General features: G+C 37.1%; 1 protein-coding gene across 3 annotated transcripts in view; it reads right to left on the bottom strand.

Moving 5' to 3' along the window:
* Positions 1-23,502, bottom strand: part of l(3)76BDm (trafficking protein particle complex subunit 8 homolog l(3)76BDm) — a 582,307-nt gene that overhangs the window by 59,525 nt on the left and 499,280 nt on the right. For all 3 annotated transcript variants that reach the window (XM_090380612.1, XM_090380611.1, XM_090380610.1), the window contains 3 exons: positions 23,127-23,179; positions 6,043-6,228; positions 168-269 (listed from right to left, as the gene is read on the bottom strand). In XM_090380612.1, the coding sequence (XP_090236738.1) occupies positions 168-269; positions 6,043-6,228; positions 23,127-23,179 (341 nt within the window). The remainder of the gene's footprint in view (positions 1-167; positions 270-6,042; positions 6,229-23,126; positions 23,180-23,502) is intronic.

The following is a 23,502-nucleotide window of genomic DNA, read 5'->3' on the forward strand; positions in this document are numbered from 1 at the left end:
ATGTAACTATGAACCGGTATACATTTTGTGTCAAATGAAACTTTGTCTGTTGAGGCTTGCAATATATAATATAATACTAACCGTGCATTCCACACACCTAACTACTAGTATTAATAAGTCCATATCTATATAATTTTTTCCAAAAAAAAAAAGAAAAAGACATTTACCTTTGCAAGAGGAGCAGTGGAAGATGGGCAACTCATGTGTTCAACAGTTACGTGATGTTGTCCCATCACTACTTGTATTTCTCCTTGTTTTTCCACCTTGGCCTACAATAATAACAACAATGAGCACAGTGTAAAAAATAATTAAGTTCTCCTTTTTAAGATTTGCAACTGTTAAACTTTTACAAGTCAAACCTTCCAAGTTCTGCACCCTTTGGACCTGGCTGTTACCGAATCTTGGAATTTTCCTGATTTCAAGTGACCATATTACAGTAATAAAAAAAAAAGCTGCAAAAATATTACATTTGTATGCTGCAACCTGTTGTTCATGGTATTTGATAATGAAGGCAGAGGGAATAGGGCTTTGCCCCACGAGTTATTCTGTTTTTCAGCTATACCACATGAAAATAGGCCTGTACATATACTTGTCCAAACGTAGTACTTGCTGTGTAACATGAACTTGGATGTTAATATGAAACAAAAATATCAACAACTGTACAATATAGCCTTTTTTTTCCTGCGGGAAGGTAACATATCACACAGAAAAATAAAGTAAATATTAGAGAGTACATATTTAGTAAATATATAGTACAGTAAAAAAAAAATTTTTCAAATTCCAGTATCGATCCTCTGTGACAATGCAACCTATTCCACAATACTTAAAACCTACATTTGTGTTTTGAAAGGGCACATTACCCTGGGCCACTTTTCTTTTAAATGGCATACGGGCAAATACAAATAGGAAAGTTGCAGTTGATGTCTGCAAACAACAATCTAAAATCCTAAAAGTATTCGTGAACTTTAAACATTTTTAGTGAATTGTTACCTAAATCTAATGCTTCATGTAGGAATTGCAAAACTTAAAAACTAAGTGTTATTATTGTTTATTATTAGTGAGTCCCTATCATGTTCATGAACAATAATCAGGCAATTACATAACCAAATAAGTTTTTTGTTTTCCTAATCATGACTTTAAGAGAGTCATTACCTTTGCAGGCTATTTCCATTGAGAGATAACCACAGATTTATTGATGGCAATGGAATTGGTAAATAAGTACATGAAGCAGCATACTCTGAGGCAAGAATCTGCATTCCACACAACAGATTTAAAGTGCTCTTATTAAGACTGACCACTCTGAAGATTAATCATTTATGGAAACCCTCTATCCCTATGCTTTAGCCAGCATACAATCCAGTAAGATCCTGCAAGAAAGGCTCAAGTCATACAAATTGCAGTGGCTGGAGACTAGGCACCTGCAAGGTGATCTGATTGAGGTGTATAAGGCTTTGAATGGGTTGAGCAGGCTCAATGCTGATAAGATTCTTCCTTTTGCTCAGATTATGCACCTGAGGGGCATAGATTCAAATTAAGGAAAGACAGTTGTAGAATAGATGTGCGAAAGTTTGCGTTTAGCCAGCAGGTAGTTGATAGCCTAAATAAATTTAAGGCTGAACTAGACAAGCATTTGGAGTGACCAGATGGGAAGGGTTTTTTTTTTTTTTTTTGTTTCTTTTTTGGCTGATGCTGTATAAGCTTGCTTTCTTGCATCATATGCCTCAACTAATGGTAAGTTTTGTGCATCTCTGACAATGAATGTTCAATAGTTGAATATATTTTATCTTATAATTAAACTAATTATTACAGTAGAATCTTGTTAATACAAAAGTTCAAGGGGCCTAAACTTTCACATTTTGTAATAACGAGGTTTGTAGTAACAAGGTCCCCAAAAGTGTAAAAATTTTACTTTTTTCCCCCCGGTACATACTATATATCTAATAATAATAATAATGAATAACAATAATTTCAAAAATAAATTAATTTAAATTAATAAAATAATAAAAACAAAAGCCTTTTCTACAGTACAGTAACAGGAAAAACAGTAATACAATACAGTCAACAATACAGTAATAGGAAAAACAAATTTTTTTAAAGATTTTATCTTATTTGTAAGATAAACTAAGAGAAAAGCAATTAATGGAAATGAAAATATTGTACAGTAACTATTTTGCAATATTTTAGTATCCCAGTAAAAAGAATTACAATCTTAATATAAAAGAAGACATACAAACCATTAACTTTTTAATAAATTAATCTAATTTAAAGTACAGCACAAACATTATCAAATGTAACAGTTGTTTCTTTATCAACTTTACTGCAGGCCAACACATTCTATTATGCTCAATGCATTTTGGTCATCTTTTTTAGATAGCAGTGTGTGTGTGTGTGTGTGCGCGCGCGCGCACGTGCTTCTTAACTTTCACTGGTATCAAAATCATCGTTTTGCTTGGTGCTTAGCAGCTATTATGGTGTCGGCATTGTTATGGTAGCAACTTTATCATCCACCTTCACAAACAAAATCTCTATGTTCTTTCAAATTCCCCCATTCCTCAATGTTGCTATCACATTCGTTTGCTGGACCATGTTTTTTGATGATATTCTTTCCAAAGCCAATCTTTCTGAAGCGGTTTATTATTACAATTGATGCAATACTATCCTAAGCAATAACAAGAATATGGATAGCATTCAAGACATTACAATTTGGCTGCAAATTGTTTCTTCCTTGTATGTTGTTGGTCAAGTACTTTATCAAGCAGGCTCTACATGCTCTCTTTTGTTATAAATAATGCCTTGATCCAGTGGTTGCATAAAACTGGTGGTATTGGGAGGTAAAAACAACAGCCATATATTTTCCAACTTAAGCGTCTCAGCAGTACAATGCTGTACAATGATCTAGAATCATCAAAATATTCCTTTTTTTTCTGAAGTCATTCTTCTGATAATCAAGATTGAAAAATTTTGACTATAAGCCAAGCACTTTTATTAGCCTCATAATCACAGGGAAGTTGGTAACTTCTTTAAAACAATCTTGGCCTGGAAAATTTACCAATCACAAGTGGGCATAGTTTTGTATTTCCATCTGAATTGCAGCATAACAAGAATAGGGAGTCTTTGTTTAATTCATTTTCCACCATGACAAGACTCCTCAAACAGCAAACTATAACATAAAACTGTCTCATCAAGGTTAAAAATATCCTTTCCCTCATATTCTTTTTATTGTCGACTAATACAGACTCGCTGCAAACATTTTGCAAAACGTGTCTTTAAATCTTTGGAGCTAGCCATTTCTGCATTTGAAGTTGTTAATTCCATGTTGCTGAGCTAGATAATTTGCCTTTTCTTGCAAAGTTGGACCTGATATTGTCAAATTACATGCACGCATTTGTTGAATTTGTTTCAAGAAACAAACAAACCTTGAAAAGATTTCGTTCTAGCTCCTCATGTTTTACATCAGAAATTTGTTTCCTTTTTTTTTTTTTTTTTTTTTTTATATCACTGCTCCAGTGTCACGCACTTAAAGTTTTTTTTCTTCTTCAGTTTTTCAGTATTGTAGATAAAGTAGGTAAAGCGATGTTGTATTCCTTTGCAATGTCCGCTTTGCTTCGTTCCATCCTATCAGCCTCTTGTATAATTTTCAGTTTAATTTCCAAGCTTAATTCTGTCTGTTTATGTTTCGTCACCATAACACTGTTAGGTGAGATTTAATATAAACAAACTTTAAATTAATTTAAAGACACAAGTTACAAAAAAGACATCAGCTCAGATAAAATGGCACAAAAAAATAGATTATACTGTACTATAGCAAAAGACTCTTTGAACTGGCATAACAATTGCAACTGACCTTAATCCCATGGACAGTGAGGGAGCATTTGTAATAAGCTTAGAAAAACTGTTTTTATTCTTTTGTTAATTTACCAGCTCATCCCTCACAACGATGCTTTTCAGAGTGCACGTATGTTGTAGCTACCATAAACTAGTGTTTTTTACACAAAAGTAAATCCTAACAAGTCAGTGCTGTCTGAGTGGTGGTATCTGCTGAGAATAAGTAACAATAGTTTTCTCCATTGGTGAAATGTTACTTATTTGAAATAGAGTGTAGAGTGTATTTAGTGTCAAGCGGCACCAGGGGTTTCCTCCATCTCCGCATTGCTTTCATTGTAGGTGCCAGTTCATTGGAAAGGCCAGAATTTTAAAAGTGTGTGGATATTGTATACATATAGTGTTATGTACCGTTGTTCTTCTGGCCGTTTAGCCACTGGATCCCTTCTGAGGCCCAACGTTGTCTGTACTCAGCCCCGTGGAGGCAGGCCAGGTATATCAGAATTATAATTATTTACTTTGGTAGGTCCTGCCACCTAATTTCCTGAGATTTCAGTGGCTAGGACCTTAAAAAAAAACAAAAAAAAAAAAAAAAAAAAGAAAGATCTTTCGCGTGGGGGGTAAGAGCACTAGGATTTGAAAGGCCAAAACTATTGGCAAACAGTAATTTGGACGTGTAGAGCAATTGCTTGTGTACAGATAGAGTAGGGGAGGGAGACTAAAGACTGGGGGGGGAGACAGAAATATGGAGTCCAGCTTTCCAGTTTGCCACATGAACAGTTGAGGTCTTGGAGGAGGCGACCCCAATAGGTGTCAGTGGGGCATGCCTATGTCCCACCAGAAAGAAAAATGGGGGTGGCAAGGAGACAAGAGGACAGTCACCCCCTCCACCAGGGAAGTGGAGTGGAAAAAAAGCCAGGAAAGAGTGCCTAGCTCAGTCGCCAATTGGCACACTGACAGCAAATCTGTTGTTCAAGGTGGGGAAAAGATATGGGTCCAACGAAACAGTCGGAACCAGTGCCCCCATGTCATTCATGGGCCATGTGTCCATCCATGTAGGTTGAGGTCAGTCGTGTTTATGGGTTATATACATGACCAGGGTAGTGTCTTGTAGAGTGTCTCTTTTGCATCCTGGAGAGGTCTGGTCCACTGATCCTGTTTCCGTCATCAGGGAGGGCGGTCCAGTACCTTTTCCATCCAGTGAGCCCATCGTTTCTGTGGTGTGCATCCTGTTCAAGTAGGTTGGTTGGGTCAGACAATTTGGGTTTCAGTGCTGGTGTATTTGCTCATAGTCCAGTTGTTGTCAAAGTTTAATGTCTGCTACAAGGCAAACTGTGCCCTTAGTTCCTGATCGCAGAACAGGTTCTTCTTCTGGCAAAGAGTTCCTGTGCGAATCTGGTGAAGTTCTTATATTCTTCGCTTGTGTACAAGAGATGATGCTCCTGGCCTCGCGGCAGGTAGGTCAATCTTGTTATTAGGTTTCCACGTAGGTCCTCATAGTTTGTACATTTGTGCACGAGGTGGGTCCAGCTTTCTGGTTCACCACATGAACAGTTGAGGTCTTGGAGGAGGCCCAGATTGCTGCGTACTAATATGCTGCTTTTGCAGAAAATTGTACATTGTCTAATTCTTTCACAGCCTGAGGCTTAAGCGCTTTAGTCTAATTCATTTTATACACCATTGGACATCTCTCATATTGTGGAGTCATGCTTCATAACTGTTTTGTCATCATTGCATCACCAGAGGTACCTACCCACCCACCAAAGAAGGGCCAAATAGTCCTGAAACAGTGCTGTCTGGGTGGTGGTGGTGGTGGTATCCACCAAGAATAAGCAAAAATAGTCTTCTCCACTGGTGAAGAGTTACTTATTCAAAGTAGTATAATATCGTGGCAACTTGTTGAAGGTATTCATAATATGAAATATAACTAAAACAATGTCCTTTTCAGCTTTTTATAGAATTGCTGAAAACTAATATGCTGCTTTTCCACAAATTTGTACATTGTTTATCCAATACAGTAATTTGAATTTTCCTATGCTTAACAATGCATAAACAAATAAATATAGGAATCTAAACAAGAAATTAAGTTGTACAATTTCCTGATACATAATTAGTAAGCAAAGGAATACTATGATCATAACTGTTTATTACACATTCCTCACCCCAAAAACATAGCTTTAATAAGTAAATTAAACTCAAATTTAAACTAAGTTGACTTACCTTCCAAATTAATGTAACAGTAATATCTACATTTTGGCAAGAATCTAAAGCTTCAAATAGGTGATCATTTTCTTCTGATGCGGATAAATAAGAATGTTTATCATGAGAAACAGGATCTAATAAGAGAGATAATTTGAGTCTAGAACGTACACTAAAGTCTGAGCAGGGAGTAGAACTACTATCCACCTATAAAAAAAAATGAAATACTCATCTGATAAATTGTTCTTATACAGAGAGCAGCAAACACAGCAATAAACAATGCTTTATTTAAGAGGTTTTTATCTAGAATGCAGTCAATTCATCATTGATAGGAAAACAAAAGGTACTTAAAAATTGAACATTAAGAAAACTAAAAATATGAACATCACTTGCAAGTTTTCTGAATTCATTTTATTTTGTTTTTAATTATTTATGCTGTTCATAGTGTTACTAACTCATATTCACCCTCACTAAGTTATACTTAAACACTATATGCTGAAAGTACTTGGGACTAGTACATTACAAGAAGTTTATCACACTGAAGGAATATTTAAAGGCCTCTTCAATCAGGGCTAAAGTTAGCAGATCTCAGGGGAAGGAATATGGTCACCTCTCCTGTGCTTATGAATTATTCTGACTCATCAGCCTGAAAAACAGACAAACTTGCTCACAAAAACACATTTAATCAGACATAATATGACAAAAGCTGTATGAACTAGCATATAAGGTGGGATAACACTTCTACTACTTGGCATGATGGTGCAGTTGTTCCGGCATCCTAAGTTTGCAGAAGGGGAGGCAGGCCAATTGAAGTACTATTGGTCCAAGGCCTAATTCTCTAAATACAGAACTGCATACCATATAAACTAGCACAGTATGATCCATGTAGCCAATGCACCAAAAAAATCCCCAAACACCCAACCTTCTTAAGGAGATGTTTATTTATTCAAAAAATTAACACGAAATTCCTTTGGCATTAATAACAGTCTTGATCCTTCTAGAAATACTTTTGCCCAATTTATGGTAGTAGGTAACAAATGTTTTGCTTCAATCCTCCTTCAAAGCAGTTGTCAGCTGATAAGATGGCATATTTGATATAATATAATATTATGACAATATTCAAAGTCATCACAAAAATATTCAACAGAATTCAGAATAGAACAGAACTACCTGCCTAGTCAATTGTGAAGTGGTATCCTCCTCAAAAAAGATGACAAGACTGGAGCATTATCATAATGGGCTATACAAGATCTTCATCCTTGGAAAGTTAGGATGCATCAGTAACTAAGGCCATAGTGCACCAGTTTCTTAAGGAAGTTCATGAGGTTTTGTTAATAAGTGTGTTTTCATAGGCTGATTTATATTGGGTAAGCTGAAAAACCCAGAATAAAAAATATTTTCCATGTCCAGATATAGATTAAAAAAATATTTTCCATGTTCAGATATAGGCTAACTGTTTTATTAGGATTTTATGAGATAAGTGATTTGTATAACACAGCTGACAATGTTTGATTTTCAGAAACCAGAGGATTTCATAATTTTTATCAGAAAAAGGAAGGGGAGGAAGTAAGAAATTTTTCCTACTTTCCCCCTGCCTTTTCAGTCTTTGGACTAGAAATTAAATTTGACTGGCAACACAACTCTTATACTAAGATAAGAGCCACAGGAGTGTTTAACCAGTACAATTAATGGAGTTCCCCAGGGTTCGGTCCTGGGCCCATTGTTGTTTTGTGTATTCATCAATGATATTGATGAAGGTATAACAGGATTAATGTCCAAGTTTGCAGATGATACAAAGGTTGGCAGGGTTGTTAACAACATTAAAAACACTATGCTACTCCAACTGGATCCAGACAAGTTGGGCAAATGGGCTGAGAAGTGGCAACTGAAGTTTAACATTGACAAATGCAAAGTACTGCATATGGGTAGCAATAACCCAAGAGAAACGTACCAAGTGCGTGGTACTACACTCAGGGAAGTGGAAAGTGAAAAAGACCTGGGAGTAATTGTGCAGTCAAATATGAAGTTCGCTGAGCAGTGCAGATGGGCTGTCAGGGCAGATCATGGAGTTTTGTCAATGATATATACGAATTTTGCTAGCAGGGAGAGGGAGGTGATTATCCCGTTGTACGAGGCAATGGTCAGGCCACACTTAGAGTACTATGTACAGGTCTGGAGGCCTCATTTTAGGAAGGATGTAGGGTTGCTAGAACGAGTACAAAGAAGGGCAACAAGATTGGTGAGGGGAACAAAGGGGTGCTCTTACCAAGAAAGGCTTAAATTCTGCAAATTGCAGCACCTGGGGAGTAGACAACTGCAAGGTATCTGATTGAGGTGTACAAGGCCTTGAATGAGTTGAGCAAGCTGAATGCTGATGGGATTCTTCCTCTTGTTCAGATTAAGAACATGAGGGGGCATAGATTCAAACTGAGGAATGACAGTTGTAGAACAGATGTGTGGAAATTTGCCTTTAGCCAGCAGGTGGTTGATTGGTGGAACTGGCTTCCATCTTTTGTTGTGAAAGTTGATAGCCTAAATAATTTTAAGGCTGAGTAGGACAGACAGGCAATTGGAACGAATGGAGGGGTGAAATAGGAGGGTTTTTTTTTTTTTTGGCCAATGCTGTATACGCTTGTTTTCTTGCATTGCTTGCCTCTTCTAATGCTAATATACTTTTAAATGTTAGCACACCTAGGATTTTTTTTATGTTGATTTCTGTTTGGATTGTCTACTAGACATTAGCAACTGATTATGACTACTTTAGGGATACTCTTGCAGTCTTTGCTTTTGCAGAAATGTCGAGTCCAAGTTTTGTTTATAATAATAAACAAAAAAGGAAGGGAAGCCACTCAACATCACTGGACAGTGTAGTGTCGAGTCACTTTGGTGTAATATAAGCATTGGGAGATCAAAATTGAGAGTAGGAGTGTGTTATAGGCCTAATGACTCTGATGAGTATAATAAAAATACTCAGGGAAATAGAGTGGGCCAGTAAATCACAGAGTCTTATAATGGAGGATTTTAATTTCCCAGATATTGACTGGAAATTGTGGGTTGGCCACTCACACACTAGCAAGGCTTTTGTGCATTTATTGGATGATTGTTTTCTACATCGGCATGTTCGAGCGGCAACTACAGGGAGTAATACTCTTGATCTGTTTATCAGTAGTGATTCTTCATGCATTAAGAATCTGCAGATAACGGAACCACTAGGTAGCAGTGATCACAGTGTGCTGAAGTGGGATTTATTCAAAGAGGTAACTCTCATCAGGGGTAAGGGAAGGGTTTTTGCTTTCGAAAAGGCAACTACGGTGGTCTGAGACAGTATTTAAATTCTATACAGTGGGACCAACTGATGATGTTACCAACAGCAAATTCAAAATGGGAAGCATTCAAAGAATTTATCTTGGAAGCTAGTATGCTTTATATACCAACTAAGAAATATTGTTCTAGGTTTAGGCCTAAATGGATGTCAGATGAACTAATGAGACATATGGCAGAGAAGAAAAATGCAAGGGATACATATAAATTAATGGGTGACATGGAAGCCTATGATAGATATAAGCTGGTCTGTAACCAAGTCACAAAGGAGATTAGGCAGGCAAAGGCAGATTATGAGAAATCCTTAGCAAAGGATGCAAAGAACAACAAAAAAAAAAAGAGTTCTTCACCTATGTAAACTCTGGAAGGAAAGGGATGAATCAGATTGGCCACTGGATATTGATGGTTCAACTGTTGATGATCCTGCCCAAGTGGCTAACAAATTAAATGAGTATTTTGCATCTACATTCACCAATGAGGAGTTATTCAGGGATCGGAATGCCAGAGGTGAGTTAAACTCTGGCAGTGAGCTAGATGATATTGTAATAACTGAGAGGAAAGTGGAGGAGAAATTGTTGAAGATAAACATAAAAAAGCACCATGGGTGGATGGGATCTATCCAGTTATATTAAAGGAAGCAGCAAAGGAAATAAGCAAACCCTTAGCCATAATTATGAGAGCTTCTTTGGATTCATGGGAGGTACCCATGGACTGGAGATGTGCAAATGTGACCCCAAATTCACAAAGGAGGATCAAAGGGCGACACACGTAATTATAGACCTGTTAGTTTAACTTCTGTTCCAGAAAAATTAATGGAGGCACTGGTAAAAGAAGCATTGCAGTATCATCTAGACAAGACTTAAGTTATAGCTTGGACACAGCATGGTTTTGTTAAGGGGTCTTGCCTGACCAATTTGATTGGATACTATGATGTGGTCACAAAGGAACTGGATGCAGGGAATAACTTTGTGATATTATATATTTGGATCTTAGAAAGGCTTTTGATACTGTTGCACATGGAAGACTGCTGCACAAATTGGAGCAGTGTGACATTGGAGGCAAATTGCTGCTATGGATAAAGGGATGGTTGAGTGGGAGAAGACAGAGAGAGGTAATCAATGGACACCGCTCATCGTGGACTAATGTTATTAGTGAAGTCTCTCAGGGTTCAGTTTTGAGTCCATTGTTGTTTCTGTATTTATAAATTTTATTGATGATGGTATATCAAGCTTAATATCCAAGTTTGCAGATGATACGAAGGTTGGCAGAGTTGTTAAGGACACTACTGACAGTATGCTGCTGCAACAGGATCTAGAAAAGTTGAGCAGATGGGCTATGAGAGGTGGCAAATGAAGTTTAACATTAACAAATGGAAAGTACCCCAGAATAACATATCAACTCTGTGATACTACACTGACAGTGGTAGAGAATGAAAAGGACCTGGGAGTAATTGTGCAAGCAAATATGAAGTTTTCTGAGCAGTGCAGACAATCTGCAAGAGTAGCTCATGGTGTCTTGTCAATGATATACAGGAATTTTTCTAGCAGGGATAAGGAGGTGATTATCCCCTTGTATAAGGCAGTGGTCAGGCCACACCTTGAGTACTGTATACAGGTTTGGAGGCCTCATTTTAAGAAGGGTAGAGCTATTGGAACGAGTACAGAGAAGGGCAACAAGATTAATAAATGGAACAAAGGGTTGCTCTTACGAAGAAAGGCTTAAATTTTGCAAATTACAGTGTCTGGTGACTAGGCACCTGCAAAGTGATCTGACTGAGGGTAATAAAGCCTTGAATAGTTTGAGCATGCTCAATGCTGATGGGATTCTTCCTCTCGCTCAGAATAATCACCTGAGAGGGCATAAATTCAAATTGAGGAAAGACAGATGTAAGATATATGTGCAGGAGTTTGCCTTTAGCCAGAAGGTAGTTGGTTGGTGGAACAGACTTCCATCCTTTGCTGTAGAGGTTGATAGCCTAAAGAAATTTAAGGCTGAGCTGGACAGGTATTTGGAACGAAAGGAGGGGTGAAATGGAGTGTTTTTTTTTTTTTGGCTGATGTTGCATAAGCTTGCTTTCTTGCATCATATGCCTCTACTAATGCTAATGCTAATAATATCCCTGTTGTCTAAACTCGTCTGTCAAGACCATTTCCAATCTTTAATCAAAAAAGAAGATCTGAAGGAAGTTTTTTTTTTGTTTTGTTTTGTTTTGTTTTTTTTTAACCTGGCTGAATATTCTCTCACACGCAGCACTGCTATGAGAAATGTAAACATATCAAGAATCATTTGAGATAATCCGTTCTTTCATAATAATGGTACATTCTTATAATGAAATTGACAGAACTGATACTGAAAATCTATACGGTCCATTCTTAAACTAATTCCTCCAAATTTTTTTCCTACTCATATGATGCATTCAAAATATGGTGTCAGGTGAAAATTTAAACATTACAATCAATATCCAACAAGATGCAACACCATATCAGGTTGAAAGTCTGTAGTAATCTCTAAAAATTAAGGTTGACACTAATGACTGGATAAACACATTCAAGAAGACAGACACATTAAGATGTGGGAACTGTGTGTGAAAGTGGGAATAAGGGTTTAATGCTAAAATCTTTGAAAGTGGGGATAAGGTCCTAAGAAAATGGGAATAAGATCCTGTGAAAGCAGGAATAAGGGTTCTGCTAAAATCCAAATAAAATATGTTGAAATTGTTCCACACGTCTAACGCATGATGTAACTGTGTCAAAATAGCTTACTGATTTGGTTAAACATGATTTTCCCTTAACAAAATCAAGTTGTTGTTATTGTTATTTGGTTTTTAGGAGCATTAGCAACTAAGACCATATTGCTCCGGGGATATGCGGTGGTCATTCCCTAACTTTGCCCCATCCTCTGTATTTGGTGGTCACGCGCTCAAACCCCGGTCTAATCAAGAAGCGTGTGCTAAAATCAAGTTGTGTGTTATTCAAAGTGCCATATCTATCTATTTAGATCGATATCTAAATATAATGTCCCTGGATTGCACTCTTAATCATTGTCTCCAAGATTTTATCAATCGCTGGAGTTAGACTAACCGGTCTGTAGTTAGCAACTTCGCTCTTGAGAATCATCTGTATGCAACGGTGGTATGTTGCCACTTTTCCAATTCCAAGGAATCTCTCCCGAGTCTAAAGATGCCCTCATAATTAACTTCAATGGTTCAGTACACTCCCTGGCAGCCTCCCTCAAAATTACAGGGTATATACCATCAACTCCAGGAACCTTACTTGCCTTTATGCTTGAAAGTTTTTCTAATAAACAGTCATCTATTATTTCGAAATCACTAATTTCATATGACTCGGCCTCTTCTCACCATTAAGGATATTTCTTCAGTAAAGACAGATGCAAAGGACCTGTTCAATTCATCTACATCAGCTGGGATGTCTAAGACTTTACCACACCCAGTGCACAAGGATACAATCCGATTCACTTTTTTCTTCCTTGTATACACATATAAGAAAAAGTGCTTTCTCATATGCAGCCTTGACCTCTGTAACCATAGCTGTGGTAATATTACAAATCAAATTGTAGCTGTTGTAAGCTTCAGTACTTTTCTCACTTCGTAACTGTTCCATGCTATCTTTTTCTGCCAGTTCCGCAGTCACAAATTTCACCATCCCCTCCTGCAATATTTTCTTAATGGTATGTATGCATTCATGACCCCTGATTTTTGTTTTAAAGGTATACCATAATTCAAGTGTATTCACCCTCACTCTGCAATCTGCCCATTAACAGATGCCACAGCATGCTTTAAACTGTCAAAGTCCCCTCTTCTGGAATTTAAACCCATGCCTTTGCTTACTGTAACATCTTTCTTCTCTTTTATCTGATGACTGAGTGGCCACTACTTAAAATAGAAGAATCATTGGCACGTAGTGCCAATAATTCTTCTATTTTAAACCCTGAGATGTCATCATTTTCATGAGTAATGATGAGGTCAAAAATATTCTCACCCCTAGTATTATCTTTGTCTTGCTGGTGCAAATAATAATTATTACTATTGTAGATGATTATAATCATCTAACTTATTTTGAAAATTTTTTCTCCGAGATGAGTTTCCCTCTCACTTATTCCAATCAATTTGGGGCAAATTGAAGGCATCCATAATAAGACATTCATGCTTGCTTGCCCATTCTGTTTGCACATAAAGACTCTAGCCGTATTCTTCATAATCTTCTGGTCTGTAGATTACTCCCACTTTCATTATAGCTTTGCTTCCAACTAACTAACACCACACAGATTCAATGCTAGCAGATATGACAAAGCCATTAGAAAGAGACTCAGAGAGGACATAAGAAAATTTAACACAAGAAAAGTAGAACAAGCATTAAGGGAAAACAAAGGATTTAAATCAGTAGCCATGAGTCAGACTCAGCAAAAGCTCTATTTGTGCTCACGCAGCTTTTGATAAGAAGCACAACACCACTACCCCTCCTATTTTCCCTAAATACATTATACATACCATAGTGGAACTTGTCATCCCTAATTTCAGGGTGGCTCCACATTTGTGTTAGCCCTAATATGTCAGCAACAGTTGTCCTAACCAGGAGTTCAAATTCAGCCATTTTATTGACAACACATCTGACATTATTGTAGACATAGTTAAGACTAAGTATTCTTAGTTTTCTACCCTAACACTCCTCTTGAATTTATTTAGGCTTTTTTCCCTATCTTTTACATTCCACTCATTTGAAACATTGCTACCCTCAGAACATCTTACCAAAACTGTCAGTTGTGGCAACAAAAGAATTTTTGAGGTGAATGCAAGCATTACTTTGACCCATATCATCAGATAAATGTGGATCTATATTATCCTTCTCCCCCCCCCAAAGTAGCAGTTTCCCTGAACCCTTAAGGTATCCTCATTGATACTGTCAAAAAAATCTTGTACCACCTTTATTCAAATGAATACCATTTCTACAAAACTGATTCATTCTACTTACAAGTGCAGGCTATGCTGATAACAATACCTCCCCCCACAGAGGATCTTGCAGATTCCCTCAAGTCAATCCACAAGGCTTTTAGAATATAATCTCTCCTATCAGAAAGGCAGACACACATGACCTAACTCATGGCATTTTTTCAGCACGGTCCTATATTTATCAAACAAATGGTCAGGTTGTGTTTATTCAATATTGTTAATCCTTTTATCCCCCTTAAATTTTGACAATCCACTGGTAACAATATCAATTGTTGCTCCCAGCAAACACACCCTGATTCATTTATCTTTATTACAAAATATATTACCCATTTTCCTGAAAATAGTTTCCCAATAAAACTAGATCACTTTCAAATAGAGCAGTATGCACTTGACTATTCTTATTTGAGACTGAAATCAGGGATGCATCACTTGACAGGTTATGAGATACATCAGTTGCTGATAATCTCCCAGTTACATTTGTTTCTAGGGCAAGCACTCATTTCTTCAGTGAATCAAATTCTTCCCGTAATGCACTAAGTTCTAATTTGAGATCGGTATACTCCTTACATCAGGTGCAAAGAAAAGATCATCAGTTCAGCAATGTTTTGTCCACTAGAGCAGCCTTAGAATACATGATACAGGCTTTACAAATAAATAACTAATGACTCATACTGGAAATGCCTGCAAGCATGTCCATCTGGGTTACGATATCCCTGGACTTTGTATTGTGTGTGGATCTTGTACTGTTCAAATTTTCTAAAATTTGAACTTAAGAAAGATTACAAAAATTTAAATTTACAATATATTATACAGAATTTAAATTACCAAAATATTACAGAAATGAAACTGTTGACAAAACTTTAACCACTAGAGAAGTTAAATTTAGCCACCGAATGAAACGTAGTAGTAGAGGCATATGAGCATATGTAGCATCAGCCAAAAAAAAAAAAAAAAAAAAACAATTTCACACATCCATTACCTCTAAAAGTTTGTCCAGTTCCTCCTTGAATTTATTTAAGCTATCAACTGTCACAACAACAGATGGTAACTTGTTCCAGCAATGAACTACCCTCTGGCTAAAGACAAATTTCCACACATCTATTCTACAACTGTTTTACCTCAATTTGAATTTATGCTCCCCTCAGGTTCGTAATCTGAGTAAGCAGAAGAATCCCATCAGAATTGGGCATGCTCAACCCATTCAAGGCCTTATACACCTCAATCAGATCACCTTGCAGGTGCCTAGTCTCCAGCCAATGCAATTTGCACAACTTAAGCCTTTCTTGGTAAGAGGACCCCTTCGTTCCCCTCACCAATCTTGTTGACTTCTCTGTACTCACTCAAGCAATTCTATATCCTTCCTAAAATGAAGTCTCCAGACCTGTATGCAGTACTCGAGGCGTAGCCTGACAATTGCCTTATACAAAGGGATAATCACCTCCCTTTCCCTACTAGCAAAATTCCTGTATATCATTGACAATGCCCCATGGCCTACTCTGGAAGCCTGTCTGCAGTGCTCAGAAAACTTCATATCTGACTGCACAATTACTCCCAGGCAGGTCTTTTTCAACCACATTAACTTAAGTTGCCACTTCTCAGCCCATCTGCCCAACTTTTCTAGATCCTGTTGCAGTAGCAGATTACCATTACTGTCATTAACAACCATGCCAACCTTTGTATCATCTGCACACTTGGACATTAAGCCTTATATACCATTATCAGTATCATTTATAAATAGTGGTGTATTCGGGCTGGAACACACCGGAACAATGTTCCGGTACTTTTTTCTAATTGTTTGTTGTTTATTAAACTACACAGTCCACCATTAGAATTATGGAATCCAAATTTTTATGTCTGAACTTGGTTGCGGTCTCATCGTTATGCTGTCGATCCTGTATGGGAATTTCTATGATTCTTCTGAACAGTATTTTTTATATTATTTTGGAGTTTTTGTTTTCGTTTTTTTTTTTCTTTTCCGATTTTTAAAATTTTTTATCTTTGTTTTTTACTTTTGAAATTTTTATTTAATAGTTATAAATAAATACTGTAAAAATTTTCTAATCTTTGACTTATTTATTTTTGCAAATGAAAAAAGCATAGGAAACTATTTATAGTTAATCGACGAGCATTCCGGTACTATTTTTTTTAGAAATACACCTCTGTTTAAAAATATACAAAACAGCAGACCCAATACTGAACCCTGGGAAACTCCACTAATAACATTAGTCCACGAAGAGCAGCATCCATTGATTACCACTCTCTGTTGTCTCTCACTCAACCACCCTTTTATCCATTGTAGCAACTTGCCCTTAATACCATTCTGCTCCAATTTGTACACAACAGTATAAAAATCTTTCCTGAAATCCAAGTATATGATAACAAAATAATTTTTTGCATCCAGTTCCTTTGTGACCACACCATAGTATCCAATCAAATTTGTCAGACAATACTTCCCCTTAGTTCAGACAAGACCCATGATGTGTCTAAACTATAACTGCAGTCTTGTCAAGATGATCCCACAATGAATCCATTATTTTCCCTGGAACAGAAGTTAAACTAACAGGTTTGTAATTACTCATGTCACCTTTTGACCCCCCTTTGTGAATTGGGGATACATTTGCACATCTCTAGTTTGTGGGGGACTTCCCCCTGAGTTATGTAGTTCCCGCCAAAATATCGATAACAAGGGCTATCTGAATATTATGCTGTAGCTTTTTGAATGCTTTAGAAAATTTAAATTTACAATATAGTACAGGATTTATATTAACAAACTATTACAGAATTTAATCTGTTAACAAAGCTTAACCAATAGTGAAGTTAAATTTAAGCTACCAAACGGAAGTTGCAAAGTTCTCCGCAAAAATATTTGATAACAAAGGCCTTCTAAAAATTAAGCTGTAGCTTTATAAATACCTTTTTAAATACAAAAATAAACTAACCTATATGAACTCAAACTATATATTAACTACAGTTCAGTATATTAAATAAAAAACCCTCAAAATTATTCCAGAAACTAACCTGCTATAAAGTTCTGAAATGCACAGCCACAATATACAATCATGGATGCCCTCGAAGGATCTAAAGTGAGGGGCCCATCAAGCTCTCAGCTGCCCACGTCAACGCCAGAGCTTGCACTTGGTCATCACGCAACACAGCGGCAACCCCCAAGAAAGAATGTGCTGGCCCCACAGGAACTAGTACTTGTTGGCGACTCTTGTCAGGAAAACGGGAAACATGCTTTGTAAAAAGGATAGGTGGAACAGGATCAGGGTATGTCTGCCAGGGGCAAAAGTTGATGATGTTGTAGAGCGGATATCATCTTTTAAGGGCACCAAAGGTGATATGGTTGTGCACGTTGCCACTAATGATATTAAGAGTAGGAGACCAGCAGAATTACTTAACAAGTACAGGTCACTGTTGAAAAAAATCCGTGAATTAGGGTTGAATTTGAAAGTGTCTGCAATTCTGCCCAGACACGATAGGCGGGAGTATATGATGAGAGCCTTGTCAATCAATTCGGCCCTGGAAAGATTGTGCAGGCTCAGGGGGTAGAATTTTTTTCAGCCTGGTCTGTACTTGTTAACAGAAGGGACTGCTTCTACAGGGATGAGATACACTTAAATAGAAATGGTGCAAAAATATTTGCTGATGCTATTGAGGCAGTGTTAGGTGGGTCGGAAAACTGCTAGATTGGGGGGGATACAAGTACTAATAGATTAACAATAGCCACTGGCAGAGGTGAAAGTGATTCTTGCACTGCTTCTATTGGAATGAGCAGAAGCCTGGAAAACAAGATGCAGGATATTTCAGAGACCGCTGGGAGTCATTGTGGTACAAGTAAACACATGGGTTATGTTAGAGTAGCTAAGAAAAAGAACAGGTGCATGTATAGGAGTTTGGTAAATAAATTTGATGAATTTGAGGTATTGCTCAAAGCATCAAGGGCAATATATTGTTGGGATATCAGAAGCGTGGTGTCACACAGATATAAGGAATGCAGAACTGGAATTTGGGGACTACAATGTCTACAGAAAGGATAGACAGGATAGGAAGGGAGGAGGGATTATGCTATTAGTAAAGAAACACATAAAATCCAAGGAAGTGAAGCCAGTCGACATCACTGGAAAGTGCAGTGTCGAGTCAGTTTGGTGTGACATAAGCATTGGGAGATCAAAATTGAGAGTAGGAGTGTGCTATAGGCCTAATGACTCTGATGAGAATAATAAGAAACTGTACAGGGAAATAGAGTGGGCCAGTAAATCAGAGAGTCTTATAATGGGGGATTTTAATTTCCCAGATACTGACTGGAATTTGTGGTTTGGTCACTCACACACTAGCAAGACTTTTGGGGATTTACTGGACGATTGTTTTCTACATCAGCATGTTCAGGAGGCAACTAGAGAGAGTAATACTCTTGATTTGATTATCGGTAGTGATTCTTCATGCACTAAGAATCTGCAGATAGAGGAACCACTAGGTGGCAGTGATCAGTGTGCTGAAGTGGGATTTATTCAAAGAGGTAACTACCATCAGGGGTAAAGGGAAGGGTTATGGCTTTCGTAAAGGCGACTACGATGGTCTGAGACAGTATTTAAATTCTATACAGTGGGACCAACTGATGATGTTAACAGCAAATTCAAAATGGGAATCATTCAAAGAACTTATCTTGGAAGCTACTAGGCTTTACATACCAACTAAGAAATATTGTTCTAGGTTTAGGCCTAAATGGATGTCAGGTGAACTAATGAGACATACGGCAGAGAAGAAAAATGCATGGGATACATATAAATTAACACATGACACAGAAGCCTATGATAGATATAAGTTGATCTGTAACCAAGTTACAAAGGAGGTTAGGCAGGCGAAAGTAGATTACGAGAAATCTTTGGCAAGGGATGCAAAGAAAAACAGCAAAGAGTTCTTTACTTATGTAAACTCCAAAAGGAATGGGATGAATCAGATTGGTCCACTTGATCGATGGTTCAACTGTTGATGATCTTGCTCAAGCAGCTAACAAACTAAATGAATATTTTGCATCAACATTCACACATGAGGAGTTATTCAGCGAGGGGAATGCCAGAGGTGTATTCAACTCTGGCAGTAAGCTAGATAATCTTGTAATAACTGAGAGTAAAGTGGAGGAGAAATTGTTGAAGATAAACACAAGAAAGGCACCTGGGGTGGATGGGATCTATCCAGTTATATTAAAGGAGGCAGCAAAGGAAGTAAGCAAACCCTTAGCCATAATTATGAGAGCTTCCTTGGACTCAGGGGAGGTACCCATAGACTGGAGATGTGCAAATGTGACCCAAATTCACAAAGGAGGATCAAAGGCTGACATAAGTAATTATAGACCTGTGAGTTTAACTTCTGTTCCAGGAAAATTAATGGAGGCACTGGTTAAAGAAGCACTGCAGGATCATCTAGACAAGACTTCAGTTATAGCTCGGACACAGCATGGTTTTGTTAAGGGGAAGTCTTGCCTGATCAATTTGATTGGATACTAGGATGCAGTCACAAAAGAACTGGATGCAGGGAATAACTTTGATATTATATATTTGGATCTTAGAAAGGCTTTTGATACTGTTGCACATGGAAGACTGCTACACAAATTGGAGCAGTGTGGCATTGGAGGCAAATTGCTACTATGGATAAAGGGGTGCTTGAGGGGGAGAAGACAGAGAGTGGTAATCAATGGACACTGCTCATCATGGACTAATGTTATCAGTGGAGTCCCTCGGGGTTCAGTGTTCGGTCCATTATTGTTTTCTGTATTTATAAATGATGATGATGGCATATCAAGCTTAATGTCCAAGTTTGCAGACAATACAAAGATTGGCAGGGTTGTTAAGGACACTACTGATGCTATGCTGCTGCTGCTGCAACAGGATCTGGAAAGGTTGAGCAGATGGGCTGAGAGGTGGCAAATGAAGTTTAACATTGACAAATGTAAAGTACTACATATGGGAAACAGCAACCACAGAGCAACATATCAACTCTGTGGTACTACACTGACAGTGGTAGAGAATGAAAAGGACCTGGGGGTAACTGTGCAGGCAAATATGAAGTTCTCTGAGCAGTGCAGACGGGCTGCAAGAGTAACTCATGGTGTCTTATCAATGATATACAGGAATTTTTCTAGCAGGGAAAAGGAGGTGATTATTCCCTTGTATAAGGCAATTGTGAGGCCACACCTTGAGTACTGTATACAGGTCTGGAGGCCTCATTTCAAGAAGGATGTAGAGCTGTTGGAATGAGTACAGAGAAGGGCAACAAGATTAGTGAATGGAACAAAGGTTTGCTCTTACAAAGGCTTAAGTTTTGCAAATTACAGTGTCTGGAGACTAGGCACCGGCAAGGTGATCTGACAGAGATGTATAAAGCCTTGAATGGTTTGAGCATGCTTAATGCTGATGGGATTCTGCCTCTTGCTCAGAATAATCACCTGAGAGGGCATAAATTCAAATTGAGGAAAGACAGATGTATGATAGATGTGTGGAAATTTGTCTTTAGCCAGTGGGTAGTTTGTTGGTGGAACAGACTTCCATCCCTTGTTGTGGAAGTTGATAGCCTAAATAAATTTAAGGCTCAGCTGGACAGGTATTTCTAATGAACGAAGTGGAAGGTTTTTTTTTTTTTTTTTTTTTGGCTGATGCTGCATAAGCTTGCTTTCTTGCATCATATGCCTCTACTAATGCTAATCAAGTGCAGCAATGTGCTATATGTGCACACTGGTTAAAGTCCAACAAATGAATTGGAATTATGAGGACAATAAGGGCATTTATTGGGCCAGATCACCGGATCTGTCTTCTTACCATTTTGGATGAACCTTCTGCCTTTTCTATACATTTGTATATAAGAAATGGGGACAGAGTATTTATATATCTGTTTGACTGAGGGTGAATAAAAAGGAATGAAGGGCATTCCTGTTGCTGTATATCTTTTTATCTGTGATGGGTCATGGTCAGTTTCATTTACAGAGTATGATGTAAATGGCCATTCGAGTATGACAACAATGCCTATCCTCCACTATCCTGAAGTGGAGGATAGGCACTGTTTTCCATGCTTTGCTCCTTAGCATGGCATGGCATTTCAAGGGATCAGCAGTATTGTGGAATAAAAGTTATGAAAACTGATTCTCTTGCTAGAGAAACTGCTTGGTACCCAGGGCCATTATTAGAACTACTCTGCATTTTGCATTCACTCCCTTAATTCTGAGGGCTGAAAAATCAGTTAAGTGAGAAATAAAAACAACGATGTTCTTGTTTATACTCTGGCATGACCACCAGGTCAGTGGTGGTTTACAATATACCATCAATACAAATGTTAATTGTATTTAGCAGTCACGAGCTTGAACCCCCAGCCAACTCAAAGAACATGTGCTGCTGCATATATGCTCCTGACCACTTGGCTACATCGTGTTTCTACAAATCATGGTGTTATTCTAACAATAAAAGAAATGAATGAATATAAAAAAGTTCTTTTCCTTAGAAATTATTGTTGCTTTTTTTAAAAATTTTATTGACCAAAGATCAAAAAAAAATATATTTTTAATTATTTACAATTTTAATAGTTTAGAAAATCCACCGTACACAGTATTTGGAACTGAGAACCACTGCTCCAGACTACAGGTAAAATAAAATGAGATAATAGAGGGTAAAAATAAAATAAAATAATATAATGCAAAGAAATGCATTATATTATAATAGTGTTGTTAACTGCATTTGTCCTCAGTAATGCAAATGTCACTTGAAGAGAAAATTAGCCATTCACCAGAGTTAAATTTTGTTTTCTAATACCGAAATTAAAGATAATCCATATCACTCTCATGATGAATGGAAATTACACTCACCAATAAATAGTAATCGACTGCAAAGACTTTCTGCACACTCAGTAATTAACCCCATAGCAAAAAAAAAAGCCTAGTAATTGAATATAATCAATTCATAAAGCTCATAATTACTTAAATTATGAGCTTAAAAAGCTCATAACTTATCTAAATAAATATTAAACTTTATACTGGAATTTTATAAATAAAATTAACACCCATAAATGTTCAAATGTCACAAGTCAAATATGTATCATAATACAAGAAGTTTTCAGCAGCAGTGTTTGTGAAAACTTCTATATTTTGCAAAAGTGATCATGCATAGAGAGCAGTTATGCTGAAAAACAGTTTTGATATGAAAACATATTTGGCGGCACCTACTAAATTTTTCGGACTGAAGTAAAACCAGTTGGGTAAAGAAAATGCGTGACAGAAATGATGCCACTTCCTAAATGATGCTAATTCGAACCGGGGGCCTTTTTCACTCTGTGGCTGAGTTAGTCGGTCTCAGGCATAGATAGCTAGGTCCCCCCCCCCCCACAAGAACTCAAGAAACTGGTGTTTTTCATCCAGCAAAACAGGCAAATTGACCAGAGAACCCATGCAATTTACAGACAGAATACACATGGTATATGAATTGAACTTTCTGGGTGACTAATATGTAATAGTTTAGTTTTTTTTTAAATGACACTAATGGCTAACAGTGACTAACACTGGTTCAGTAGAGTAAGTAGCAGGCATGAGCATAAAATGTTACATCCTTAATAACTTTGGTTCTAGTGTCCGATTTTAAAAATTTTAACGGTTTTTATTTTCGTCAAAGATGTTTTCACATAAAATAAAACATCCTTTGTGCATACAGGGTACATGCGCAGTTTTTTTTTTCAATTTACTGTTTATAACCATTTAGGAATTTGTCCAGGAATAATGAGATTCAGAGAGTACAATTTATTTGAACTTTCGCTTACACAACAAAATCTAGTTACTTACCTCAGTTCTGCCCAAAGGAACATTTGAGAAAACCATCACTTTATGACTAGAGACTATAATGAAAATAATAAATAAATAAATAAATAAAATAATAAAATTTATTTATTTATATTGATAAGAGTAAGATCTTTTAACAAGCATGCCTCTTGTATATACTAGGTGCCCAATAAATGAATTAATAGACTGATTAAAATTAGTAAATAAATTAAGACTCATAAAAACTTCTTCAAGTAACCTATTTTGTATCTATGCAAAACTGATGAATAAGTGAAGCTGGTTTAATTGTTGCAAAGACACACCAACCTTCTATTAAGAAAATGGCAATCGGATAATGCCACCTTGAACTGGTGAACTGTTTCTCTTATTTATTATTATT

The sequence above is a fragment of the Mastigoproctus giganteus genome, chromosome 9 (genome assembly GCF_048544385.1).
Source record: "Mastigoproctus giganteus isolate SK-2022 chromosome 9, ASM4854438v1, whole genome shotgun sequence".
In the NCBI taxonomy this organism is placed as follows: domain Eukaryota; kingdom Metazoa; phylum Arthropoda; class Arachnida; order Uropygi; family Thelyphonidae; genus Mastigoproctus; species Mastigoproctus giganteus.